Source organism: Myotis daubentonii, chromosome 10 (assembly GCF_963259705.1).
Source record: "Myotis daubentonii chromosome 10, mMyoDau2.1, whole genome shotgun sequence".
Classification (NCBI taxonomy): domain Eukaryota; kingdom Metazoa; phylum Chordata; class Mammalia; order Chiroptera; family Vespertilionidae; genus Myotis; species Myotis daubentonii.
In genome coordinates this window covers 53,808,622-53,835,315 of record NC_081849.1, presented here as the reverse complement: position 1 = coordinate 53,835,315, position 26,694 = coordinate 53,808,622, and the positions used below count along the sequence as shown (strand labels likewise).

Genomic DNA, 26,694 nt, shown 5'->3' with positions numbered 1-26,694 from the left:
TTAATTCATACTTCCCCCCCCAAAAAAGTGTTGATTGTAACATCCTTGCAGATCTGCTACTTATGTGTGGAATTTCAAAAATACCCACTCATATAACAACATTATAAGGTCAAGAGACTAAATGTGATCCCTTAGCCATCTTGCTCTTTTCACACTATTGGCATTGTTGTAGCGAGGACACTAATTTCTAGGCACGTATGGACCATGTAATTATGGTCTAACGCAAGCATGTCAAACTCAAAGGCTAACACGGCCAAATAGGTTTAAGTTCATGTGGGCCGCAAAAAAACAAAAGCTTCAATTTTCATAGAAACGTAAGTTTATTTCGATAGAGACATGCTGAATACAAAGGGCTGAAATAAATGAGTAATCATTAACATAAAACAATAGAAAATTTTAATAAAAATTAGTATTTTTTCTGATAAGGGCCTAATCTCCAAAATTTATAGGGAACTCATACAACTTAACAAAAGGAAGATAAACAATCCAATCAAAAAATGGGCAAAGGACCTAAATAGACACCTTTCAAAAGAGGACATTCAGAAAGCCAAGAGACATATGAAAACATGCTCAAAGTCACTAATCATCCGAGAGATGCAAATTAAAACAACAATGAGGTACCATCTCACACCTGTCAGACTGGCTATCATCAACAAATCAACAAACGACAAGTGCTGGAGAGGATGTGGAGAAAAAGGAACACTTGTGCACTGCTGGTGGGAATGCAGACTGGTGCAGCCACTATGGAAGACAGTATGGAGTTTCCTCAAAAAACTAAAAATGGAACTCCCATTTGACCCTGTGATCCCACTTCTAGGAATATATCCCAAGAAACCAGAAACACCAATCAGAAAGGATATATGCACCCCTATGTTCATAGCAGCACAATTCACCATAGCTAAGATCTGGAAACAGCCTAAGTGCCCATCAGTAGATGAATGGATTAGAAAACTGTGGTACATCTACACGATGGAATACTATGCTGCTCTAAAAAGGAAGGAACTCTTACCATTTGCAATGCCATGGATGGAACTGGAGAGCATTATGCTAAGTGAAATAAGCCAGTCAATGAAGGAAAAATACCACATGATCTCACTCATTCATGGATAATAGAGACCATTATAAACTTTTGAACAATAATAGATACAGAGGCAGAGCTGCCTCAAACAGATTGCCAAACTGCAGCGGGAAGGCCGGGGACGGTTGGGGGGCAGGAGGGAGGGGGGTAAGAGATCAACCAAAGGACTTGTATGCATGTATATAAGCATAACCAATGGACATAAGACACTGGGGGATAGGGGAGGCTAGGGGACTGTCAAGGGGGGGGGGGGGAAAGGACACATATGTAATACCCTTTGTAATACTTTAAGCAATAAAAAAATTAAAAAAATAAAATAAAAAGAAGATTAAAAAAATAATAATAATAAAAATTAGTATTTTTTCTTGAACATTAACTTACCAGACACTGAATAACTGCGCAAATTAATAAGTGTAATGCAAATAAACCTATCTTTCTTGTTCTCTGAAAGCAAAATATTTCCTGTTGTGCACACCAAACAAGTCAGTACAAGAGTAATGATGTGGCAATTGGCTGCTAAAATATTCGCTGCTGGTATTAGTGGAGAGAAATGGTGCGCCTGCGTGTAAGGCGCATAAGGGAAATGAATGCAACACGATTATACTAATCAGGCATTAGCGAACGCTGTAGTTAGTTATTAATAATTATGTGAAACAGGATATTGTAAAAATTAAGTCATGAAATTTTTATTAAAACGTTTCTTACATACCGTTATATTGGCTGGGCCACAAAAATATTCCTGTGGGCTGCATGCAGCCCTCGGGCTGTGAGTTTGACATGCTTGGTCTAATGCCTCTGGTGACCTGAGACTAAAATAGTTATTCTAACAGAGAAATAAGTAAAAACACTGCCATGTTTATCTACACTAAATCCCCCTTACCACTGAATAAAACTTTCAAGGTTTTGTTTAAATGTCATTCAGCTTTCATTTCAACCATCAATTTGCAAGAGAAGTGCCCTCTATTTTTCCTTATTTACAAATTTGACTTATTTCTCATAATATCAGTTAAAAGAATGGAGACCAATTAATAAAACCTATCCATCCAGCTTTTCCTTTCTCTTAAGGAGGTAACCAACTCCAGACAAATCCCAATTATTTTAGCAGCTGGGATTTCTACAGCTCACGTAATATTCAGATTCAAATTACAGCCTCACCCAGTTTGGCTCAGTGGATAGAGCCCCAGCCCAAGGACTGACGAGTCCCAGGTTCAATTCTGGTCAGGAGCACACAACTTGGTTGCAGGCTCAAACCCAGGCCCTGGATAGGGTGTGAGTGTGTGGGAGGCAACCAAGCAATGTTTCTCTCTGTGTGTCTCTCCCCCTCCCTTCCACTCTCTCTATCAAAAAAAAAAAAAATCAATAGAAAAATATCCTAGGGGTGAGGATTAATAAAACATAAAAGCATTACAGTCCACGAGAACTGCTGATGACTATATCCTGTAGATGGCCAAGTTTTAAATGATTTCTCTTAAGAGTAGAATTATACAAAGGGTAACTTTCCTCATTGTTTCTTCATATCTTTAAAGATGGCTTTAAGTACATTTAGAGTGAAGAAACCTGTCAAACACAACTTTACCCAAGTGATGAAGGTAAACCAGTGATCCATATGAACATTAACCTTTTGGTTGGATGAAGGACAAATGAGAATTATTTGTATTATTTTGGCAACTTTTCTGTAGGTCTAAAATTATTTCAAAATAAATGGCTACTTAACCAAAGTTTTCTAAATTCAAAGTAAATACAAAATATGCTCAAAGATTTTATGTAGAAAACACCCGAAGCATCTGTAGCCCCTACATTGAAATAATACAACTAAAATAAATATTTTGTGTTCCATGGTTCTACTTAAAATTCCTTCCTTGAGTACTTTAAATGTTCATAGAGGTTATGTTATTAATTTTTATTTTCTTGTCTGGCTTTCATGTATTTATTTTTCTATTCTGAGCATGGATTACTTTCTCAATCAGAAAACATAAGCTTTCTTTTAATAAATCCCTTTATAATTTGTCCATTTGAACTATTTTCAGAAATAAGTAAGCCTAATGGGGGTCTATGTTTTCAAAGAGAATGATGTCAGCTTTTTTTTATTTTACTGAATTTGTTATTCACAGCAGACAAAACCACACAGGGATACAACAGTAAAATGAAGAGAGAAGATGCAGCTAAACACCACAAGTATTCCTATTTTCCTGTATTTTTCTTTAGATTTTAAATATTCCATTGATGAATTAAAGAAGAGTTACTGTAGTTGGATTCAAATGAAGTCATAATTATCTGTATGCTTTAATAATAAACCTTTTAAAATTGTTAGTATATGAATATTTTGGTGAAAAATATGTAGACACACTTAATCTGTAGTTATTGTTCCAACCTGTGGTTAACTTTCTTTTGTTCATTTAAAACACATACTAGATATAATTCACAACAGTATTTAAGATTGTGCTTTGAATAGAGAAAATATGCTAGTGCTGCACAGTGAGGAAAAATTTATCTTAATAACTGGGAAAATACGATAATGAAAATGTTTTAGGCAAAATGAGCACGCTCCGTGCTTCAGACTAAAATTAATTAGAGTTTTAACGTTTTACATTTCCACCATAATTCTTTAAATAGTACATTTACTTCATAGTAATAAATACTCGGATCATTAAGTAAAGTGCAAAATGCGTGTGATGTGCTACATTTAACAACCTTTGGCCTTTTTTTCCATACTTCTGCATTCAGTTTTCCAATGCATTGAATAAGCAATTGAAGAACACAATTAAATTTCCTGACTTTGCATATTTGAGATTCTTATTTCATTTAATACAAAAGGCAATTAATCCACCATTTTACAACTGAATTCCAACTTTAGTGGGCCATGATAGATACTGAAATGAACTTACAAGAAATGCTTAATTAAATTTACTGTAAAAAAGCATAAGAGGGTTTTTTTTCTTATGACAGGAGATGCATATTTAATTAGGAAGTCTAGGGCTATATTGTAAAATTAAAGTAACTATGGAGGTTCTTAGTAAACCTAGTTCAAGTACATATGTCATTAAACAGAATGGAGCTATTTCATACATTTCTATCTTTTTTTCTCTACTTGATGATTCAAACAAAAGACAGCTAATCTAAAAAGCTCCCTTTAGTTAATGTTACAAAATCATATCCTTTATTTTAATAGCAAGTAAGATAGATAAAGGGTGATAATGAATTTCCAATTTCATGTATAAGAATACATGAATAATTCTATTTCATTTGTTGGCCAATCACTTATCTCTCCCATTTGTCATTCTGAACCAGATCTAGTAGAATAGGTTTGTTTTTTGATGTCTTTAGTTCCTCCTATTGTGTTTTATTTCTTTGTGGTGGCTTTGGTGGCATGGAAATGGGGCAATTAAAGATAAGACTTTGGATTTCCCAAGTATGATTTGGGATCAAGAGGGAATCTCTTTGACCTGAGAAGAAAGACTGTAAGGATTTGCCCAGCCACTTAGGGAGAGTATAGTTACAGTGAAGGAAATGAAGATCAGTGGTAGTGGAAGGTGAGAGTCTGGCACAACAGGTAGGATAAAAGAAAGGAAGTAAAGTGAATGATGGATGGTGTGTTAGGGTAGACTCTTAATGAGCATAAACCCAATTCTATAAGCTTATAATCGTCCTATAAACATGAAAAACCACACCTTTTGTATACCATATTTTATTTATTCATTAATATAAGCAATAATCATGGCACTAGAATTGGTATCTTTCCCAGTAATGCATACCTCAATCTAATCATGAAAAAATGACAAATCCAAATTAAGAGATATTCTACAAGATAAATGCAAAGTACTCTTCAAAAGAGCCAAGATCATGAAAGGCATGACTGTCAGAAACTGGAGGAGACACGATGACAAAATGACCAGAAAAAGGACATGTTTGGCAAAATCAGTAAAACCCAAATGAATTCTATCATTTAATTAATAATGCTATACTAAGGTTTAGGACTGATAATTGTTCTATGCTCATATGTTAACAAAAGAGGAAGCTGAATACTCTCTATGCAATTTTTGAAATTCTTTTAAAATCTGAAGTTATCTCATCAAAAATATGTAAAAAGACAAGAAAACAAATAACCTCTGTTAAATGATTTAGAAATAAGTATAGTATGGTTTCAAATACTATAAAGTCTCTCACCAAGATAGTATGCAGGAGTTATGGATAATGAGATTTCAGAACTTCCCTGATATGAACAACTCGTAGTTATTCAGCAATACTGAGTGATGTTTCCCACATGAAATTCATTGTCATATTTCTGGGATTCATGCAGTATAAGAACCATTGGAACAATATTCAACTGGTAAAATAGTAAGATATAGAAGATCTGTTTCTATTATTTCATATTGTAGTGAGGTTTTTTTATTTGTTTTCTTTTTTTGGTGGGGGGGAGCAGATGTGCTTATTAATACTGACATTTTATTTCAGTGCCTTTAATCAGGGGTTTCAAAATAAAGTCTGTTATCTAGAGGACTAGAAGTACTTTTGCTTAACACAAGAAATTTCTCCATAGAAACATGATTTGGTAAGACTGACTTAATTGTGTACAAATATCTAAACAAAATGAAACTGAGTAAATCAAAAGTTAAAAAATAATTTTTATTTTTTGGTAACCCAATGACAGACTTGATTATATTAATCAACTAATCTCATTTTAGAAGAGTCTGGAATGTATTTGTCCCTTGATTAATATTAAACATTTAATCTTTTAAAGATGATCTTAACTCTAAGTAAATTTTATTGCTAGAATCCTTCTTTTGTTCCTCCTACAGTAGTTTATTGAGCAATGACTGTGTAGACCCTGGGAAGGTATTAGAAATAATAAAGATGATAAAATGTTTTGTTGCCTAGAGGAGCCCATGTTCCAAAGTGGTAGATAGCTGTGCATAGAATTACAATGCAATGGAGAAAATATATAACAAAGTCCATCAGGCATATAAATGTGATAAGGAAGAAAACAACCATGACAACACATGAGTAGAATTTATTGGGTTTTTTTTAATTTTTTTATTTTTGGTGCCCATGACCAGAATCGAATCTGGGACCCTGCAGTCCACAGGCCAGCGCTCTATCCACTGAGCCAAACCAGTCAGGGCAATTTATTGTTTTGATGATTAATATTCTACATAGTGGTCTATGGAATAACAATAGTATACCCTTCTACATTCCCGAAGGTTAATATTATGAATATTTAAAACAAATACTTTATAATTATTTTATTAAGATAACCAACATTAAGGACTGTATCTTTCAGAAATAAACTTGTGTTTGGAAAGTGAATTTTTAAAACTTTACTCCCAAGTGAACAAATTGAGTTGCCTCAAATATCTCTATTTCAAGTTGAATGCTATTTTTCCCTGAGTGAACCCATTAATCTTCATAGTTTGATTGGAAATAAATTGCTCATTAGATGTCTAAGTCACACATCTCCTATGGCACATTAGTTTTTCATGCATGAAAAAAGTTGACGTTGCTTCAAAAAAATTAAAAATAGTATTTTAGAAAATACCACACTATTATTCTCTAATAATATTTCATAATCAGTGTCAAAATAGCCATATTTCCACATCTTAAATTTATATATTTTCACTTAGAGACTATTTTGTTTTAAAAAAAGATGATTCAATATTTGAAACTGTTTCTTTTAAACTGTTATCATGAAACCATGCATTGATATATTATTAAATTATTCAAAAGAGTAGGCTACTTTACTTTGCAAGTCCCAAATGACTTACAAAGCTCCCTTGATAATGCATTCATTTAACCAATATTTTCTATGAACTTATTATTCTATAAATATGAAATATTTCTCAGTATTCCATAATCTTGGCTATAGGACATTAGAAAAATATTTCATATAGTGTCATTTAAAAATATTCTACATGAAGAAAACATATTCAGAGAGCTATGTAAGCCATTTATGCATTCTTCTGCTGGACTCCATTTCCAGTATAACATGTGGACAATTAGAACTGCTCATGATCAATACATTTTAAAGCTTCATATACTTTTCCAAAACAATTCAATGTTTGTCCAATAGATATTGAACACATTAATGACTTAGTTACACAAAAAGGTCCTAAGTCTATCTTGCAGTACTGATCAAATAATCTCATTTTAGAAGAGTCTAGAATACATTTGTCCCTTGACTAACATTAAACTAAATTTAATCTTTTAAAGATCTTAACTTTTTAAGTAAACTCTATTGCTAGAATCCTTCCTATGTTCCTTCAACAAAAGCTTATTGAACAATGATTGTGTGTCAGACACTGGGCAAAGTATTAGAAATAATAAAGGTGAATAAAATATTTTGTTGCCTAGAGGAGCCCATGTTCCATAAGCAGTTTCAAATCCAAGAATGCTGCTCCCCAAAGATTACTTATGAAAATTTTGATGAACACACATACTGCTTTTCATTTTTCAAGCAGCCTGACAATATTCAGGATTTGGTGCATTATATTTCCTAAATCTCGTGAGGATACAGAAATAGTTAAGGACAAAAGGAAGTATTGGGAAAATGTTACAAAAATCACTTTCTGAGCAACATAAAATATTGCCATTACCCTGGGATGACTGCTCTTCAAATAAGCTCATGTGAGGAGGATTTATCATCAAGGTCATGGCTTCCTCAATTCTTTGGCAGCTACTAACACAAAAGCTTACTTTCCCAGAAAGAAAAAAAGTTAGCCTCTATTTTAAGAAGAAGATTCATAAGGTCCATGAAGGACTCTTGAGGGCTCTTGGGAATGTTGAGAGTTCAAACTCAAGGCTTAGTATCCTATGACATTGTTAATTTACTGTTTTAATGAAATAGGATTATGGTACTATTACATATATCTACAACACACACTACTTTTCATATTCATTAGCATAGATCACAATGATAAAAACAAGGCACATGATTTCTTATTAGAAAAATAGGTCTTTAAATAGTTTGATTAAATTAAGCATATTAATATAAAATTATAACAGAATTGCTATGAAACTATAATAACTGCTTTAGGACAAGAATAGTGTTAAAACCAGGTAAAATAAAGTACTTCCATAAAATATAACAAGTGAATCGGCAACTTTATATTATAATAAAAATAACTTGGTAATGCTAAATTCTTTCCTGCCTATAGGGAACTAATTGCCTAATAGACATTTTGGAGATTTACCCATTTTCAGTCTACTTAGGTTTATAGCAGTGATAATGATACCATAGTGGTTTTTAAAATAATGTGAATTTTTCAGAGATGGAGGCTACATGCACACAATAATTGTTTTTCCTCCTATATTCTCACTGAAATAGCCAATGGAATTTAAAAAATATCAGAAAGGGAAAGAGAGAGCAAGTGAGAACATCTATACCAGTGGTTCTCAACCTTCTTAATGCCGCAACGCTTTAATACAGTTCCTCATGTTGTGGTGACCCCCAATTTCATTGTTACAAATTGAACATAATTAAAGCATAGTGATTAATCACAACAATATGTAATTATATATGTGTTTTCCGATGGTCTTAGGCGACCCCTGTGAAAGGGTCGTTTGATGCCCAAAGGGGTCACGACCCACAGGTTGAGAACCGCTGATCTATATTAATAAAAGGGTAAAATGCTAATTAGACCGGGCTTCTTCTGGACGTCATTCCAGACGTCCTTCCTGACAAAGCCAGGGCCCAGGCAAGGCCGTCCCGCATCCCTGGTGCCTGTGACTGGCCAGAGGGAGGGAAGCCTGGGTCTGGTTGCCTGCGGCCGGCCAGAGGAGGGAAGTCTGGGTCCCAGGTGCAGAGGCCAAGGCAGAGGCGATTAGATGTGATCAGGCAGGCAGGCAGAGGTGGTTAGGGGCGATTAGGCAGGCAGGCAAAGGCAGTTAGGGGTGATCAGGCAGGCAGGTGAGCAGTTAGGGGCAATCAAGCAGGCAGGCAGAGGTGGTTAGGGGCAATCAGGCAGGTAGGCAGAGTGGTTAGGGGCGATTAGGCAGGCAGGCAGGCAGGCAGTTAGGAGCCAGCAGTCCTGAATTGTGAGAGGGAACAGGCCAGGCTGAGGGACCACCCTCCCCATGCACGAATTTCGTGCACAAGGCCTCTAGTCTATCTATAATAGTATAGTAATCTAAGGAAGACTCTTACCACATTCACAAAATATCAAGAATATTTGCTGGGACTCATCAAACCAGGTTAGCTCCCTGCTTCTGGTTTTAACAGTACCTTGGGTTCTTCTTCCATAGCTTTTATCTCATGTGTCTATATTCTCTGATAGACTATAAGCATCAAAAGGACAGGGGTTAGAGTAAGCATCAAGAGGGCAGCGGTTATATCCTGCCATGAACACCTCATACACCCAACAACTGTTATTGGGCCTTACCCTTATAAGATGCTCAGTAAATGTTTGTTAAATGAAGGCAAGAAGGAAAGCTAACAGTGGTAATCTCTTGGAGGGAGGTTATGACTTTTGTTTTCTTTATCTATTTTTTTACTTTTCCAAATGATCTATAAAGAACATGTAGTACTTACATAAGGAAAACAAAGTAATTAATAGATTTTTAAATGCAGCTCTTAAATTAACCTATTTAATTCCTTACTGAATATACCATAGAAAAGTAGCAACATGAAAAAAGTAATAATTAAAATAAATTTATACTGCATGGTTATTTTTAAAAAAATTTCTGCTAAATGAAGTTTATATACCTTATTTATAAATTACTATCGCATATAATCTTCAAAAATTGTTTAAAGCACGTTTTAGTAATATAGACCATAGTTCCATAAAGTTTTATTTTTCATTGTGGGAAAAGGCAATATCTAGTCAAAGTCAAGATATGAAAATCTGGATTCCTGAAGCATGTCAAATATTTCTAACATAACTAAAACCCTTCTTATCCCTAAGTTTTAAGTAATACAGATCAAATGTATTGCTTGCTTGTTTCTATTTTATGCAAATATTAAACTTTGTAAAAAAACAAAACAAAACCACAAGCAACACTAAGGCACAGGCCACATTTTATGTGTGAGAAGAAAATTAAAATCTAGATTTTTTTCAAATTGACAACTTTTATTAATTAGTCATTATGTCATTAGTTTATCACTATATTTACATGGGATAATTTTTTTGAGAATTAAAGTAGAAAATTATGATCTATTAACAAGTATTTTTTTTATATTTTAGGAGTTTTATTTATGGTCTTGCATATACAGTGAAAATGTAAATAAAAAAATTTTACCATTATGTTTTCCCTATCAAAAATAACATAATCTTCTTTAAGCCTAGTTTGAGATCCTGATAGGTTAAACTTATCATACTATTTTTAATAAAATAATGCTCCCTTACTTTAATATATGGAAAACATGTATCTTTTCCTTTAAGAAGGAAAATGCTGATGTTATCTTGGTTATAAGCTTGCTGCTGAAATGATTTAGGTAGTTTTCTCTTCCATACAATACCAGGATAAGGCCTTTCTTTTCAAGCCATGAATTACAGATAGTATTTCAAACCTATTTTATCTGAATCTTTCTCAGAAAAATGAGAAACCACAGATATTTATTCTATATAAACAAAACAGACACAAGATGTAGATAAAAATGATCCAGTATGTAGTAATGAATAATTGCCATGAGTACAACTATGAAAACACAAAAGGGCATCAAGTATTTAAATTTGAGGATTCCTTAGGTTACTAAGAAAATTTAAAAGCTGTAATTTTATGTGTTTGGGATTCATTAATTCGCATTGATAATAAATTTAACATTGTTGTCTACAGTACACTTTTGAGAAAACTCAAAACGATTTGTTTAAAAACTTGTCTAAGAAATTCTAATGTACAACTAATAATCAGTAAATCTGTTTAAGCAAATTATTCATTTTATTTTGCTATTTCTGATATTAAATATTCAAAAGTTGGCTACCTAAAATTTTGTAGGCAAATAATTCCCAAATTGAGGAAAATATGCTAGTATTCTTTTTTTTCATGAAGTATTTTTACAGGAGACTGCATGATAAGGAAAAGCAAGTATCAAGTAGAAACAGGAATATCACTACTAACATGATATAAGCATAACTTACAGGTACTAGAAACAAACTATTTGAAACTAGGTTTAAAAAAATCAAGACACAGGGGAGGGGGAGTAAAGATTAACCAAAGGACTTGTATGCATGCAGATAAGCATAACCCATGGACACAGACAGTAGCGGGGTGAGGGCATGTGCTAGGGCAGTGACGGCAAGCCTTTTGAGCTCGGCGTGTCAGCATTTTGAAAAACCCTAACTTAACTCTGGTGCTGTGTTACATGTAGAAATTTTTTAATATTTGCAACCATAGTAAAACAAAGACTTATATTTTTGATATTTATTTTATATATTTAAATGCCATTTAACAAAGAAAAATCAACCAAAAAAATGAGTTCGCGTGTCATAGGTTCGCCATCACTGTGCTAGGGGGTGGGAACGGCTGGGGAGAGGTCAGTGGGGGGAAAAGGAGACATGTAATACTTTAAACAACAAGGAATTTAAAAAATATCAAGCACAAACATGCAGGAGATTCACATACACCACTGATGCAAAATGAAGTTGGTAATATCAAAAAACAAATCTGTATATAGATTAAATCTCTTTATGGGAAATATATAGAAAAAATTATGCTCTTGATGAAACTGAGACTATTGCAGTAGGTCATCAGGTTACGTGGGAGATCCGTTCCTATGGTGCAATGTAATGTGATTTTCACCGTAAGTTGGACCCCACCTACATAAGCACCTACGTCACTCACATGGAGCACAAACACAGCAGTAATGAAGTGAAACAGTAAAAAGAATTTAAAAGGAAGATAAAAATTCCTGACCTTTACTTGTGGTAAATAAATAATAAAAAACATAAAGAACATATGTACATATATAGAAATGATGGAACTTTTTTTTTTTTATAAATAAACTAGAGGCTCGATGCATGAAATTCGCAGCCCCTCACAGCCCCTGCCAGCCCTCACAGCCCTTCACAGCCCTGGCTTCATCCAGAAGGTCGTCCGGAAGGATGTCCAGAAGGTCATTTGGCTGTTTGGTCTAATTAGCATATTGGCTCTTTATTATATAGGATGGGAGATGGCGACGTAGCCATGAAACAATGATGTACGTCGAGTCTGACATAACCCAAGGACTGTCTGTACATAATGCAATGCAAAGAAAATTTTAAAATAACTTATTTTATATCAAAATAAGTATTTATCTACATAAGTCAAATAAGCCCACTTAGGTAATCACTGAGATTATACAACATAAGGGGAATCTGAGGTTAAAAGGGATTTAACTACAGATGTACTTAAATGAGCACTGGCAATCAATACTACATCGGGGAAGACCAATGGGCTTGTAGACAGAAATTCAAATCCTTATCTGGGCCCTGGTACTTATTATGGGTCTTTGACAATTTCTTCACAAATCTCCTAAAATTCTAGGTTTCTTTCTCTTTCTAAAAATTTTATTTACTTTTGGTATTTTACTTTATTATTTCCATCACCATTTCTCCTCCCTAAACCCTCTTCTACCTCCACTCACCCCCTTCCTTCCCACAATCACCAGGTTTCTTAACCACAGAGATAACCTTGAGTTGATTTATAAAGTCACTTCTATATTACTTAAATTTTGATTCCAACTACTCTCAATGAATAAGTACACTATCCTATATAATAAAAGCCTAAGATGCAAATCAACCAAATGGCAGAATGACCGGTTGCTATGATGCTCACTGACCACCAGGGGAAGGACGCTTAACCCAGGAGCTGCCCCCAGGTTGCAGACCCCAGGCCAGCCAAGGCGGGTGCCGCAGAAGGAGGCGACTAGCGTGGCGGTGGGGGGAGGTGGGGAGAAGACACGTGGGGCCGGTGAGCAGGGGTGCCAGGCCAGCTAAGATGGGTGCCAGTGGGGGACCCCCCAATCATCCCACCGGTCGCCCCACAGATCAGCCCTGATCACTGTCCAGGCCTAGGGAACCTACCTGTGCGCTAATTTCATGCACCAGGCCTTGTTATGAATAAAATTTAAGGTGAAACTGGTATTTTCCTCAAATAACCTTGGGAGAAAAAATTCTCTCCCTGTGTTAACTTTATAATTCTAATAAACTTGAGTTTTTAAGGGAGACATTACTTGTTTTCATAATGCCTACCTATTGACTTCTGTTATTAGCAATAATTAGCAACACCAAGGGCATGATTTGAAAGATGCTTAGAAAATACAGTATTCATGTAATCTTCTGTTGAAAAAAATTGTGAAATAGTAATATGCTTTAATTTCATATTAATCCAGAAACAATAGGCTAAAAGTGAGGGGAAAGGTATCTGTAATCAAATTTATACATGATACAATTGTTCTCAAGCAATCTTTTTTGCTGGTAACAATGATATAAAGAGCTACTATAAAGTTTTAGGCATTTTTTTTTTCTTTTTAACATATTTCCCTACCTTCCCACCCTTTGCCCACTTCCACCCAATCTGCACTCCCCTTTGCTCAGACCATCACCAAACTCTAGGCATTTCTTATTCTTTGGATTATGAAACATCAAACATACATTCAATGAAATAGCTTGACTTTGCTCATAAGTCAGAATAAATGTGATATTAACAGCATTACTAATCAACACTAATAAAAGAGAAAAATGGTAATTGGCGTACGACGATACCCTTTTCATTGGCTAATCAGGGCTATATGCAAATTAACTGCCAACTAAGATTGGCAGTTAACTGTCAACAAGATGGCGGTTAATTTGCCTATGTAGGCACAATGCAGGGAGGTGAAAGGGAAAGCAGGAAGAAGCCCCCTGCCACTGACAGTGATCGGAAACCCAGGGGGGAGCTAAGAGATGGGGGGCAGGGCAAAGGCGGCCCTGGGGCTGCCTTTGCCCTGCCCCCCAGCCATGATCGGAGAATCAGGTGCCTTTTCCGCCCTGGCCAGTGATAGCAGGAAGTAGGGGTGGAGCCAGCGATGGGAGCTGGGCACGGTCGAAGCTGGCAGTCCCAGGAGCTAGGGGCCCCTTGCCTGGGCCTAACGTGAAGCCCACGATCGCAGGGCCGCTGCAGCTGTGGGTCCCCACTGCCCGGGCCGGACGCCTCAGCCAGAGGCATCCTGCAGGGGCAGGGGCGGAGCCCGCGCGATCGCGGCGCGTCCCCCCCTCCCCCCCCCCCCCCCGCTGCCACTGCGGGTCCCTGCTGCCCGGGCCGGACGCCTAGGCTAGAGGCATCAGGCCTGGGCAAGGGGCCAATCCTGCGATTGGAGGGTGATGGGGGTCAACGCCTGAGGGCTCCCAGTATGTGAGAGGGGGCAGGCTGGGCTGAGGGACACTCCCCCCCCCCCCCCCACACACACACAGTGCACGAATTTCGTGCACCGGGCCCCTAGTAACTATAATAATAATCACGGTATGTGTTGTCATTCATGGAACATTTAGTGGGTTTCTGCATATGCTGTGCTCTGATCTCCAGAACATGCCTATATAGAATTATCTTTCCTAATGAGGAAACTGAAACTCAGAAGGGTTAAGGAATTTGCCCAGGGTGGCATGGCTATTAAGTGCAGGAGTAGGTATTCAAATCCAGATCTGTCTGACTATAAACCTCATATATATTTCAGGTATATTTCAGTTAATTTCAATTTTATATAAATAGACATATAAAAGAAGAGGTTACCTTACAGATAATAAGTATAACAGGAAACAATATTGGCTTCTTGACATTTATGTGACAAGACTGACAATGTATCAAAAGATATTTCCCAGGAACTAAACACTTCTCAGTAGCAGCAAGCAGTTGGGAATAATTTAAGATAATGCCAAAATATGCAACCTACTGCCATTCGACTGGCAGGAAGCCCTTCATTTTAACATGAAGTATAGAAATTTCAATTTTATATTATATGAGCCTCTTTCAATCCTATCATTTGAGCGTCTTAGCTCAAACTTCTAGTTTCTTTACATATGAGAAGGTTGCTATAATGAGGTATGTATGGAGTCATGTATAAGAATGTGAACAGGGGCAATTATAAGGATGTGTGTAGGATGGTATGTAGGAGTGTGTAGGGAATTGTGAGTCCCAGTCAGAGATCTTTGAAAGTTACTGCTCCAAATAAATGGCACGATACGCCAGGTTATCTCCACTAACCTGCTATTATAATGCGGACTTGCTAATCAAAAAGATGTATTAGTACATTATTAGCAATAGTACATTAAGTATATCCTGTGGAATATTTTACTCAACTCTCATTAATTTTAGAAATATTTACTATGCTTTTTCTATACCTACTATACCTTTGGAAGGTACCAAAATTACCTATATACATTTCATTTTTGTAATTTCTTTCTTTCTTTCAGAAACAAAGCTAAATGCTTGGCACACACCAGATATTTGTCTTAACTTTTTAAATTGCCTATAAGGTTAGTGTAAAAATAGATATTCTTCATTTAAATATAAAACAAGTTTTAAAAATCCTTTCAATTTGATTTCTAACCAAAGACTGATAATTTCTATTTGTCTTTAATTTCCTCTCAATATGAAGTTCACCAGAGTGTGACAATTAGTTAACTAATTAGGCAAACTTGATTAAGCTATTTTTCTAGGTCAATATGTAAAGTTATTCAAATTGAGAGCAGTTTGTAAAATTAATGTTCCTATGTAATGTGCATGACACTGAGCCATGTATTAAATACTCTCCAAATATCAGAAGAAACAAGTGAGTATACATTGAAATAAATAGTGGCTCTAAAATGTTTAATATAGATAAATGTCTAATTTAAAATAGAAAAATATAAATTATTTATTTACTTTTAAATATTTAATCACCTTTATTTATTTTTTGTTTGTTTGTTTTTGTTAATCCTCATTCGAAGACATTTTTCTATTGATTTTTAGAGAGAATGGAAGAGAGAAGGAAAGACAGAGAGAAACACTGATGTGAGAGAAACTCATTGGTTGCCTCCTGCTTGAGCCCTAACTAGGGCCTGGGCCAGGGAGGAGCCTGTAACCAAGGTGCATGCCCTTGAGTGGAATCGAACCCAGGACCCTTTGGTCTGCAGGCTGATGCTCTATCCTCTGAGCCTAACCGGCTAGGGTGAAAAATACCAATTATTTAAATATTTTAAAAAATATATCTCTTATTAATAAGTCTATAAATTTATAAATAAATCAGTCCTATTCTAAGAACAAATTTTGCTTTAAATTACTCAAAATTAACTGCTTCCTATTATCAATTCCAGTAGGACTGAAAGAACATATCTAAAAATTATTGGCTATAAAACAAAATTTTGCTTATGTATATAAATATTAATATGAAAAACAACACATACTTTTTGCAGATATCTCTGCTCCCTGAGATTTTTCTAGTAAGAATATTTCCATAGCCTTTGCTTTTATTAGATTAACAAAAAAGGAATACAAGGAAAAAAGTAAAATATTTGTCCCAAAAAACAATACCTTCTTCAAGCTATAAAAACAAGAAATATATAACAACCACATGTTCGTGTTTGGGCAGATTACGTGGGTTCCAGAATCACTTGTTACATGGGCTCCAAATTCACTTAAAAAGGAGAACATAAAATTTTTAATAAGATTTTATACTATTCAAGTCAAGGAGTTTAAATTTTACAAACAGTAAACTAAATGAAAATGAGAGCTGACTATAAAAAACACAAGTCTTCAAGCTGTAAAAATAAATTCTCTGTCTCCATCAATCACAAAAGTGATCCAGTGGATATTTGTAGATTGCTAGCATTTCTGGATTATTATCACAAATGAAATCGCAAATGAAATTGATTATAATGACTGATGCTGGTAACACAAGGGAATCTACTTCTTAATTTAATAGTATGCCCATGGGCTTTGCTTAAAAGTAATTTTTATTACTTACTATGTAATGTTAAGAGAAAAAGCAGGATAAAAGTCGTTTATGCCAGTGTTTCTCAACTTCTTTATAAACATCCCCCTAAGAGTCTTTTTAGAACTTTTTTCCTAAATTCTCCATGAAATTTTAATGCCACATATATACTGTATATCTATCTGTTTACGTGCTTATGTATACTTGTACTTTATATATAAAAAGAGTAAAAATGAAGCTCAATTTTTATTTGACACAGATTATGAATGACTAAATATAATTTTAAATCAAAAATTAAAAGCTATTAATATGAACAACTTTGTAACTACATTTGCTGAGTAATCGTTAAGGGGAAAATAACCATGCAAAGATTTAAATATAAAGAAGGAAAATGTAATCCATGTTTTGCTTGTGAATGCTGACATGAAATTTCTGAAAATCTGACTTCTTTCATAATACAGAATAGTTTACTATGGTAGTTGCATTATTTGTGGGTCAAAAATGAATAAATATGCTAGAATAAAGAGATAAAACCAGCCAACAAGGCAGAATTGAAGAACTCTAACTCCTTTTGACTTGCATCCTGAGAAAGATTATTTGTAATTAAAATGCTGACAGAACTATTTAGCAGCAGCACGGCCACCATGGCAGACAATAGATTTGGCACTGTGGAAGTCACAGCAGCTGCTAACTGCACCCAGCCTCACACTACCTTAATATGTGATGAAAAATGAAGGACTTTAAAATATTAGAAATGCAAACAGAACTGATTTTAGAAAGAAAGGACAAGAAGCTAGGCTTGAAATAAGATGATGGAAAATTTAAGCTGTTGTTAACAATGTTACTTAGGTGCACCAAAAGCTTACCAATTATTTTTCCTACCATTCCCCACCACCTGTTTTTTAATGCCAGTTGACTTTAACAAGACAGGTCTGAATGTATCATAAGTTAATTCTTTATCAGTTTTCATATATCATCCTTTACCTTGGTCGGCCAGCTGAAAATTATGCAAGCTATAAATTAGCTTTAAACAAGCTGTGAATCAGGTTAGAACTGGTTTTCGAATTAAAGAGCCTTCAGTATATTACAAGGTGCTGTCATTTTATTACCTCAATCAATTCTGTGTGGCCTGAGGTGGAAGAAAATGAATGCTGTCTTCATTTGCAATGGGTTTATCTCTTACAGCAGGCTCTAGAAACATAACCACAGCAATGAATCGAGAGCTAAAGTACATTTAACATTACCAATGCAGGAACTCGTTACTCCTTCACAGAGATGGAGTTTCAATGGGGGAAAAAACACACATTCCCAGAGTGTTTTAAAAAGTTATAAAGCCGACATTCTATTAAAATAATTTTAAGTAGTCCTCAAATATGGGAAAGAATAACAGCACAATGGATGTGCTGTTCTCAGTATTTTGGAAGTAGCAGACATAAGTGTATATTTCATTTTTATCTTTGTGAAAACCATTTCATTTCCATTTCCTGTGGCCATGCGATTAAATAGAAGAGTGAATTAAGTACTAGTTAGGCTTAGCATCAATAACACTCTAAAACACAGATAAAATAGCAATAAATAAATAAATAAATGTGAATAAGAAGGTATTTATTACTGAGAAAATGAGGCACAGAGAGAATAAGTCACCCCCAAGTTTATACAGCTACCTAGACAATTGGATTCTAAGTCTGTATTCTTGTAGAATATTTGACTAAGAGTACAGGGACATTGAGTACACCTAAGAGACTGATTTTTTGGAAAACATTGTTTGTACCAGAATGAGTAATGAGAAACATCGATGAGAGAAGGCATAAAGTCAAGTTTAGAGGCCTTAGATGGGTAAGTCAAGTGAAGAAAGAGCTGGGTCTCCATGCCAGTGGACAAAGAACTCTGCATGTTTATGTGCAAGTACTCATCAAACACACAAAGAACGCAGAAATGCTTTCAATCTTTTGACAGATTTTGCTTAGAGGAATATATGTTGCTCTACCTAATCATTCCTGTGTATCCTTCTACAACTTTTTATTCATGTTTATGAAAAACGATTTTATACATCTAAACTTGTTTTTAATCACTGAACAGATTTAATGTTAATATACAATATTTCCAAAGTGCTCAATGATAGAATAATAAATGACTATAGAAAGAGCACTGATTAGCATTACCCTGGTCATTAACTAACTGTGTAACCCTAAGCTTACTTCTCTGGGTATCACTTTCCTTTCTATAAAATAAAGCAATTTGACTATATAAAAAATTTTTAAATTGTTTAACCTGGTAGTGAAATCAATTTAGCGAAGATTAGTCAGCATTTTTTAATCCAAAAAGAAAAGAACAGGAATTTTAAGCATTATTTTATTCCATGAAATCTTTTAAGTTATAACAAAATATATAGAATAAATCTGATTGAAAAAGTTTGCAAATCACTGGTCTAAATGATATCTCCTCTTCTTCTCATCCTTAACTAGTCTTTTGTCGGGTGTTTTTTTTTTTTTCATCTTAAGGGCTCCAAACAGAACTTCAGTAGTTACAGATTCATGATATAATATTTATAATCCATTATTATATGGTCTCAACCTAAACTCCCAATGAATTGGCTTTACTCTTTTGCCAAAACCCAGTGAAGTGTGTGTGTGTATGTATTCCTATTCTGCTTCTGAGCTCTCTATTCTGTTCCAGTGATCTTTATGCCTATTCTTTTTCTTAAAATATATATATATTTACTAGAGGCCCGGTGCACGATATTCGTGCATGGTTGCGGTCCCTAGGCCTGACCAGCAATCGAAACATGAGCATCTGGTGTGGAAGGGCAGGTCCCAGATGACCTCTGGGCCCTGGGCAGCACCTGGGCCCCCGGGTCCCCTTGCACCCCCTCCGCCTGAGTCATGGTGCCCGAGTACCCACACGGAGATGCAGTGAGGGCAGCTGGACCCCGTGGGCACCCTGAAGAGGCCATGCAGGTATGGGGCGGGCTCCTTGTGGGCGCCTGGCACTTGAGCACCTGCTGCCAGCACTGCGCCGCCCCCTGGTGGTCAGCGCATGTCATAGCGAGTGTTCGAACTCCCGGTCTCCTGGTCAAACGGCTGCCCGAGGGGACAATTTGCATATTACACTTTTATTATATAGGATTGTTATTGATTTCAAATCAATTTTTATTGATTTGAGAGAAAATCATTGATTGGCTGCCTCCTACACGTCCCCTACTGGCATGGAGGGGGACTGAGCCTGCAACCTGGGCATGTGCCCTTGGCTGGAATCGAACCTAGAACCCTTTAGTCCACAGTCCAACACTCTATCTACTGAGCCAAACCGGCTAGGGCTTTATGCCTGTTCTTTAGCCAATACCATACTGTCTTGATTACTAGAACTTTATAGTAAGTCTTATAATCAGATAAGTTTTAGTTTTCCAACTCTGTTCTCCTTCAACATTGTGTTGGCTATTCTGGGAATTTGGACTTTCCATATAAACTTTAGATCAATTTGTCAATATCCACAAAATAATTTGCTAAGATTCTGATTGGAATTGCACTGAATCTATAGTTCAAGTTGTGACAGTATTAAGTCTTCCTATCTTTGTACATAGAATATTTCTCCATTTGGTTTTGACTTCTTTAATTAGAATTTTATAATTTTCCTCATATGGATCTTATACATATTTTATTAGATTTATAAAATGTGCTAATTAAAGTGATATTGTGGTTTTGTAGCCTATTCCAATCGTTCATTGATGGATTATAAGAAAGCAATTGACTTCTGAATACTAACAAATTCAAACCTCTGAAACACTTGAACATCACATAAAAATAAGAATCTATGCAGAGACCTTACACTTTTCACAAAAATTAACTTAAAATGGATCAAAGATCTAAATATAAAATGCAAAACTAGAAGTGGGATCACTGGATCAAATGGGAGTTCCATTTTTAACTTTTTGAGGAAACTCCATACTGTTCTCCACAGTGGCAGCACCAGTCTGCACTCCCACCAGCAGTGCATGAGGGTTCCTTTTTCTCTGCATCCTCGCCAGCACTTATCATACTCTTTTTCTTCAAGGATTCCCCTATGATGCTTCAAGTACCAGAAAGGCTTATGACGTATGGTAGCACATGGTAGCATTATACTTCCCTGGCTTCTTAAAGTTAGGTTTAACTATGCACTTTGTAGAATGTAAGCTGCAATGGCATGTGTTAACTTCCATGTATAGTTTTAAAAGTCATTCTGCAATTTGCCATGTTTCCTCCTACAGTGCCTTGGACCTATATTGAAATAAAACTGTCATCAGCTTGGGTCCCCAAGTAATCAAATGTGCAGACTTGCTCTTCCAACCTGTATTGACATGTTACTTGCATGAGAAATAAACAAGTGTTAATCCACCAAAAATTTGGTATTTTATTTGTTTGTGCTGTATAACCTACATTGATTTACATTCCCATCAAACACGATCTAGTTTTTCTAATCCCATTCCAGTGACATATTATTCACAATCTCTTTTTGATTCTTGGAGTTGAAAACAATGTTCCTAGTCTCTCAATTACCACAGTAGCTTATCTGCATCTTCTAATGACATTTAACACTTTAAACCTTGTATTATAATTATATGCATACATGTCTTATCTGTCCTTCTAGAACGTAAGTTTTTTAATTACCAGATCGTGTCTGATTATCTTAGTACTGGAGGCCCAGTGCACGAATTCGTGCACAGGTGGGGTCCCTCGGCCTGGCCAGTGATGGGGTCATCTAGCCCAGTTCCGATTGGGCCAATTGGGGCTGGTCGGGGGGAGGAACCACAGTAGGTTGGATGGCTGTGGGAGGTTGGCTGGCTGCAGGAGGTTGGCTATGGGAGCACACTGACCACCAGGGGGCAGGTCCTGCATTGAGTGTCTGCCCCTGGGAGGTTGGCCAGCTGGGGGTGGGGGGTGGAGGGAGGGAAGGACTGCAGGATGTTGGCCGGCCATGGGAGGTTGGCTGTGGGAGCACATTGACCACCAGGGAACAGCTCCTGTGTTAAGCATCTGCCCCCTGGTGGTCAGTGTGTTGTTATAGTGACCAGCCGAGTGGTTGCTTAGGCTTTTATATATCTAGACTAGAGGCCCAGTGCACAAAAATTTGTGCACTCAGGGAGGAGGGGGGCCCTTCAGCCCGGCCTGTGCCCTCTCGCAGTCTGGGACCCCTCTAGAGATAAGAACCTGCTGGCTTAGGCCTGCTCCCGGGTGGCAGAGGGCAGGCCCAATCCCTAGGTGCAGCCCCTGGTCGGGCTCAGAGCAGGGCTGATTGGGGAGTTGGGGCGCTGCCCCCTGTCATACACAGAGCAGGGCGATCGGGAGGTAGTGATTCCACCCTCAGTCACGCTCAGGGTAGGGCCAATTGGGGGATTGGGGCACCACCCCCTGTCACACTCAAGGCAGGGTTGATGGGGAGGTTGCGGCGCCACCCCCTGTCACGCACAGAGCAGGGCCCATCAGGGGGTTGAGGAGCTCCCCCCTGTCACTCACAGAGTAGGGCAGATAGGGGAGTTGGGCGCCGCCCCCTGTCACACACAGAGCAGGACGGATCAGTGGGTTGGGGCGCCGCTCTCTATCACTCACGGAGCAAGGCCAATCAGGGGGTTGGGGTGCCGCCACTCTCACACTCAGGGCAGGGACGATGGGGAGGTATGGCTCTACCCCGTCACACACAGAGCAGAGCCCATGGGGGGGAGGGGTGGTTGGGGCACTGCACCCTGTCATGCACAGAGCCGCAGGGCGATCAGGGGGTTTGGGCGCTGCCCCCTGTCACGCTGATCCCGGTGCTGGGAGGCATATTACCCTTTTACTATATAGGGTAGAGGCCTGGTGCATGGGTGGGTGCCAGCTGGTTTGCCCTGAAGGGTGTCCTGGATCAGGATGGGGGGTCCCCACTGGGGTGCCTGGCCAGCCTGGGTGAGGGGATGATGGCTATTTGCAGCTGGTCACATACCCTTCAGGTTGGGGGTCCCCACTGGGGTGCCTGGCCAGTCTGGGTGAGGAGCTGAGGGCTGTTTTCAGGCTGGGGGTGACTGAAGCTCCCAACCGCTCCTTTTTTCTTTCTTTTTTTTTATTCTGGGCCAGCTTTAGCTTTGAGGCTTGGCTCCAGCTCTTAGGCCTCCGCTGCTGAAAGTAGGTTTCTGGCCTTTGCTTACAATGTTGCGATCCTGCTGGCTGAAGCCGGGCAGGTTTCTGGGGTTTTGTTTAGCTTCTGTGTTTGTTACATAGTTGCTTGCAGCTCAGAGGCCTGCAGCGGCAGGTGGGGAACATTGGAGTCCTCCGTCACTGAAGCAAGCAAGCCTCATGTTAGTTTCAAGCTGCCTGGCTACCGGCCGCCATCTTGGCTGACAGTTAATTTGCATCTTGCCCTGATTAGCCAATGGGAAGGGTAGCGGTCGTACGCCAATTACCATGTTTCTCTTTTATTAGATAGGATACTTCAAGCACCTAGTAGAAAATGTGGCATAACTTTTGACTACTATACAGATTTTTACTCAATAAAATGAGGTTCCTACTACAGACATATTAGGCCCATCAAGAAAAAGAAAACACCTACATAAGTAAAAGAGTTACTGTTTCTTCTCAAATTTTATGTACGAAAAATACAAAACAACATTTTCTTTGGGATTAGTTCTACACACTTCGACAACACCAGTATTCTTCATTCTGGAGAACACAGTTTCTTTTTTATTTAAAACTATATCTCTACTTCAAAGAAACCTACTATAATCAACAGATACTCTTAAATGTTAACTGAAATGCTAAGTGAACTAGACAGAAACTCTTCTAAGAAAGAATATTTTAAATTTGCTCAAGAGATATTTTCTCATGTCTCTTACTCTCAGTCCTTCCTGCATATTTGGGTCATGGCTATCAGGCATTTTTGTTCAGACATCACTTTGTTATTTCAACAAATATCCTTGGGCATCTAGGGCAAAAACTGTAACTTATATCCTTCTACTGTAATTCAGTAAAATAAAGGTTTAAAAAATAATTTCAATAACAACTAACAGGAAACAGGCTAGCAGTGAACTACCAAGAGCAATTTTAACTCTACCTTGAAAACATTATGTATTAACATTCTGGTTCTGTGTTTTCAAGGAAGTATGAGAGAAATACCCTCGGCCATGAGAGTTTATAATCTAGCTGGCAAAAAGAATCTAGACATAAAAAGATGAATAACAATAAAAAAAAAGCATCTACCAAATGCCAAATGAACAGTCTAGCAAACAAATGCAAAATATGTTTAGTCCTAAGTACCATGGAGAAAACCAGGATTTAAGCTGGGTATTTAATTCAAAAACAAAATCAAACGAAACGAAACAAAAAACACACAAAAACAAGCCTGATGATATTTGTGAGAGAAGGAAGAGGGAGAAAGTGGAGAGAGAGGGGGAGCGAGCAGCTTGGGGCTATACTGCTGGCCTTGGAATTCAGGGCTAAAGCCCTGGCACCTGTATGGAATGGACAATGGAGCGCTCCTTCCTTGAGTTTTCTAACCTGGAAAGACATGTGAAAAGTCATCTTTCAAAAAGATTGACTTGTAAAAAAACTCCTAACATGACTTAATGAGAATGGAAACAGATTCTGAAGAGAAAGATTTTTGGAATAAAGAACAAAAGTAATAAAGAACCGGTTCACTAAAGACTTTTTTTCTTCTTCTTGTGAGACAGGGAATAAGAGATTGAGATCGGGAAAGCACAAAGGCTGTTTCTCAAGTTGAGAGGAGATAAGGTGAGGATAGGGCCCCTTTTTCCTCAGCAAAGTAACAGACAGAGTCCTCTTGATAAATGGGAGTGCTGGAAATAAAGCAGAGACCTGAGATAGGTGGCAGAGATTTGAAATAACTGCTATAAGAAATCTGATAAGGAGCTCACATGATGGCAGTGAGGCCCAGTTTAACTTAGGAGGCGTACATTTGTAGTGAACCTAAGTTCACGGTTTCCTCCAGTTATTTCTAACCAGAAAAGAAACAGTTGAGATGAATCTATACAGTGACTCCAGAGAAAGTTGAGGAATTGCAATAGAGGACCCTCTAATGTTTTGTAAAAGTGTACATTCAAATCCCAAATCATAGTTTTAAAAAGAAGGAAAGGGTTAAGTCAGAAGGAGGAGGATGTCCTGGAGGTCTTGAGAAAAGCTGAGGAAGTGGTAGGAAGTATTTGAAAAAGTGGATGTCCCCCACCCTCTCCTCAAAAAAAATCATGAGTTGAGTCACTGTGAGAGAGTATCTGACATACTCACTTTAAAGGACACATGGGGTGAGTGGAATTTTCTCTCTCACCCTCTCATAAATGGTCTAAAATTTCTTTTCTTTTTCTTTTTAAGATACTAGTATGCACTGATAAAATACTTCAGGAAATATTTCCTCTGAAGCATTGCAAACCAAAAACTGAGCTGGTAACTCAAAGGGGAAGAAGCCTGAAGAATGAGGAGAGGAGAGGCTGGAGAGGAGGGATTTCTTTAGAAGAGACACGATAGAGAAGTCCCTAGATGAGGGGGATTTCCTGTAAAGAACTCAGAGAGTGTGTGCCCCGGAGGTTGCGGGGCACAGAGACGGGGTGGTGATGCATGTCTGTCTGGCTATAGTGACAGAGCAACTCAGAGAAAAGCTGCAGGGCTGTGAGGAATGACTGCTCTTCTGAGCTTGCAAGGCAAGGGTTCACATGTGCTTACTTAGGACAAATGACAACCCGTGAAAGACAGCAAGACTCTGGTTGTCTAGAAAGGTATCCAACCAGAGAGGACAGCCTAGTGGGAATGAGGTGATACCAATCAAAGAGGAGGAAAGGAACTTAAGTTCTGAAAATGAGTTATAAGTAACCCACAGGCGAAGGCATCTCTCACATCAAGGTAGGAAAACCCTAGTAATGACAGATAGCACCGCGCAAAAGAAGCAGGGACAAGATCAAAGCCCAGGGGGCCCTTCCAAACTCTAGATTTCCCAGCCTGAAGTAGACCTGATGAAGCCCTGACATTAAACTGGGCTCGGTTATATATTTAAACGACTAGTAATACCTCAGGGAGACTAAAAAAAAAAAAAAAAAAAAAAAAAAAAAAAAAAAAAAATGAGCTATGCCCCAGTATCACTGGAGAAAAGATCCAACAGAGTTTGTTTAAAGGCAGCAAACTGAAAGTATCAAGTTGCTTTTTATTTGCATCTTGTCTTGAATTCAGGAAAAATATTTACTCATATCTGAATAAAAATGGAAGATTAGTATTTTAAAAATAGTCATTAAAGCATTTCATACAGAGAATAGATAAGACCACTTCTATTGTCTCCTTTTGTACCCTTTAAAATTAATTTGAAGGGTTTTTGTTAAAGGTGTCAATTGCAGACTGCAGGATTTGTAGAGTGTCATGTCTCCAAATGCTGCTTTCATTAATTCAGGGAAAAATGAGAAAGAGTAGAAAAGAGAAAAATTGGGGATTCAGGAACAATCATGAAGATAAAGTTTACCTCACCCAAAAATTAGACGCATGAGTAGTAGACTTGGGAGCACAAAGAAGTGGAAGACAAGGCTATACTTAATATAGTCTTTATGCTGTAAACACGTTAAAACTTCCACAATGTCACTAACTGTCACAGGGAAAAGGTAGAAAAATGTCTAAAGTATATAGCAAGTTGCCTGCTTGTAAAAGAGAAAAGAATGCTTTCTAAAAATATCTACTTCATTCACAATCTTAAATAACTTGAAGTGGGGAAAAATTAGTGATAAGTAAACTAGTAACTGGGTAATGGAATAAATGTTGAGTTATTAAAT

At 37.3% G+C, this 26,694-nt stretch overlaps 1 protein-coding gene across 4 annotated transcripts in view; it reads right to left on the bottom strand.

Annotated features, from left to right (window-relative positions):
- PHF14 (PHD finger protein 14) overlaps nt 1–26,694 on the bottom strand; it is a 168,582-nt gene that overhangs the window by 19,150 nt on the left and 122,738 nt on the right. The window contains exon 18 of one of the 4 annotated variants that reach the window (XM_059712431.1): nt 18,065–18,122. The exons of the other annotated variants lie outside the window; for them this stretch is intronic. Coding sequence (XP_059568414.1) covers nt 18,111–18,122 — 12 coding nt within the window. The 3' untranslated portion in view covers nt 18,065–18,110. Of the gene's footprint in view, nt 1–18,064; nt 18,123–26,694 lie in introns of those variants that run through there. 4 annotated transcript variants of the gene reach the window in all.